Consider the following 939-nt stretch of genomic DNA (forward strand, 5'->3'; position numbering starts at 1 on the left):
TCTTCATGGGCCCATAGGACGACTGGTGCTGGCTGTAGCTACCGAAGCCGCCGAAGCCGTTACCGTAATCGCTTCCACCGTAGGACGAACCGCCTCCGCCGCCTCCGTAGGCGTTGTAGCCACCGCCGCCGCCGTAACCACCGTAGCTGTTGTAGCCGCCGCCGCCCTTAGACAGGCCGTTCTGGTCACGACCACCGCCCCGACCCCGACCGCCCCGGCCGCCCCGGGAGGAGCGGGAGCCGCCTCCACCCCCACCGGAGTGGATATCCTCCTTGGGGACAGCCTTCTTCACCTCCACGCGATGGCCCTGGATCGGATGGAACTTGACCACCGCGGCCTTGTCTGCCGCGTCGTGATTCTGAAAATACACGAAGCCGAAACCACGCTTCTTGCCAGACTGCTTGTCGGCAATAATCTCGGCCTTTTCCACGGTGCCAAACTGCGAGAAGTGCTCTATCAGGTCGCCCTCGGCCACGTCTCCCTTAAGGCCCCCGACAAAGAGCTTCTTCACCTTGGCGTGGGCACCGGGCCGCGCCGAATCCTCCCGGGACACCGCCCGCTTCAGCTCCACCGTGTTGCCGTCCACGGCATGGGGCGAGGCGGCCATGGCGGCATCGGCCTCCTCCACATTGGAGTAGGTCACGAAGCCAAAGCAACGGGAGCGCTTGGTCTGGGGGTTCACCACCACCACGCAGTCCGTCAGGGTCCCAAAGGCCTCAAAGTGGCCGCGCAGGCCCGACTCACTCGTCTGCACGTTGAGGCCGCCGATGAACAGCTTACACAGCTGAGAATTCTCCATTTCCACGGCCCGGGCCTTCCCCCCGCCCTGCGAGCTCCGAGGTTTCGCCGTCGCCGTTATCGTTGGCTAAGGCTTCTTCACAGCTTGGGCCCAGCCGTCGCTGGAGCCGCCCGCGCCGGTCACCGACGGGGAAGGGAAGA

The 939-nt window shown here is 65.2% G+C and overlaps 1 protein-coding gene across 1 annotated transcript in view; it reads right to left on the minus strand.

The window, feature by feature from the left end:
* The window catches only part of HNRNPA0 (heterogeneous nuclear ribonucleoprotein A0), a 2,776-nt gene that overhangs the window by 1,346 nt on the left and 491 nt on the right, over window positions 1-939 (minus strand). The window contains exon 1 of the mRNA XM_007461398.1: window positions 2-939. This exon is cut by the window's right edge and continues 491 nt beyond it. Coding sequence (XP_007461460.1) covers window positions 2-799 — 798 coding nt within the window. The 5' untranslated portion in view covers window positions 800-939. The remainder of the gene's footprint in view (window position 1) is intronic.

Source organism: Lipotes vexillifer, unplaced genomic scaffold (assembly GCF_000442215.2).
Source record: "Lipotes vexillifer unplaced genomic scaffold, Lipotes_vexillifer_v1.1 scaffold217, whole genome shotgun sequence".
In the NCBI taxonomy this organism is placed as follows: Eukaryota; Metazoa; Chordata; class Mammalia; order Artiodactyla; family Lipotidae; genus Lipotes; species Lipotes vexillifer.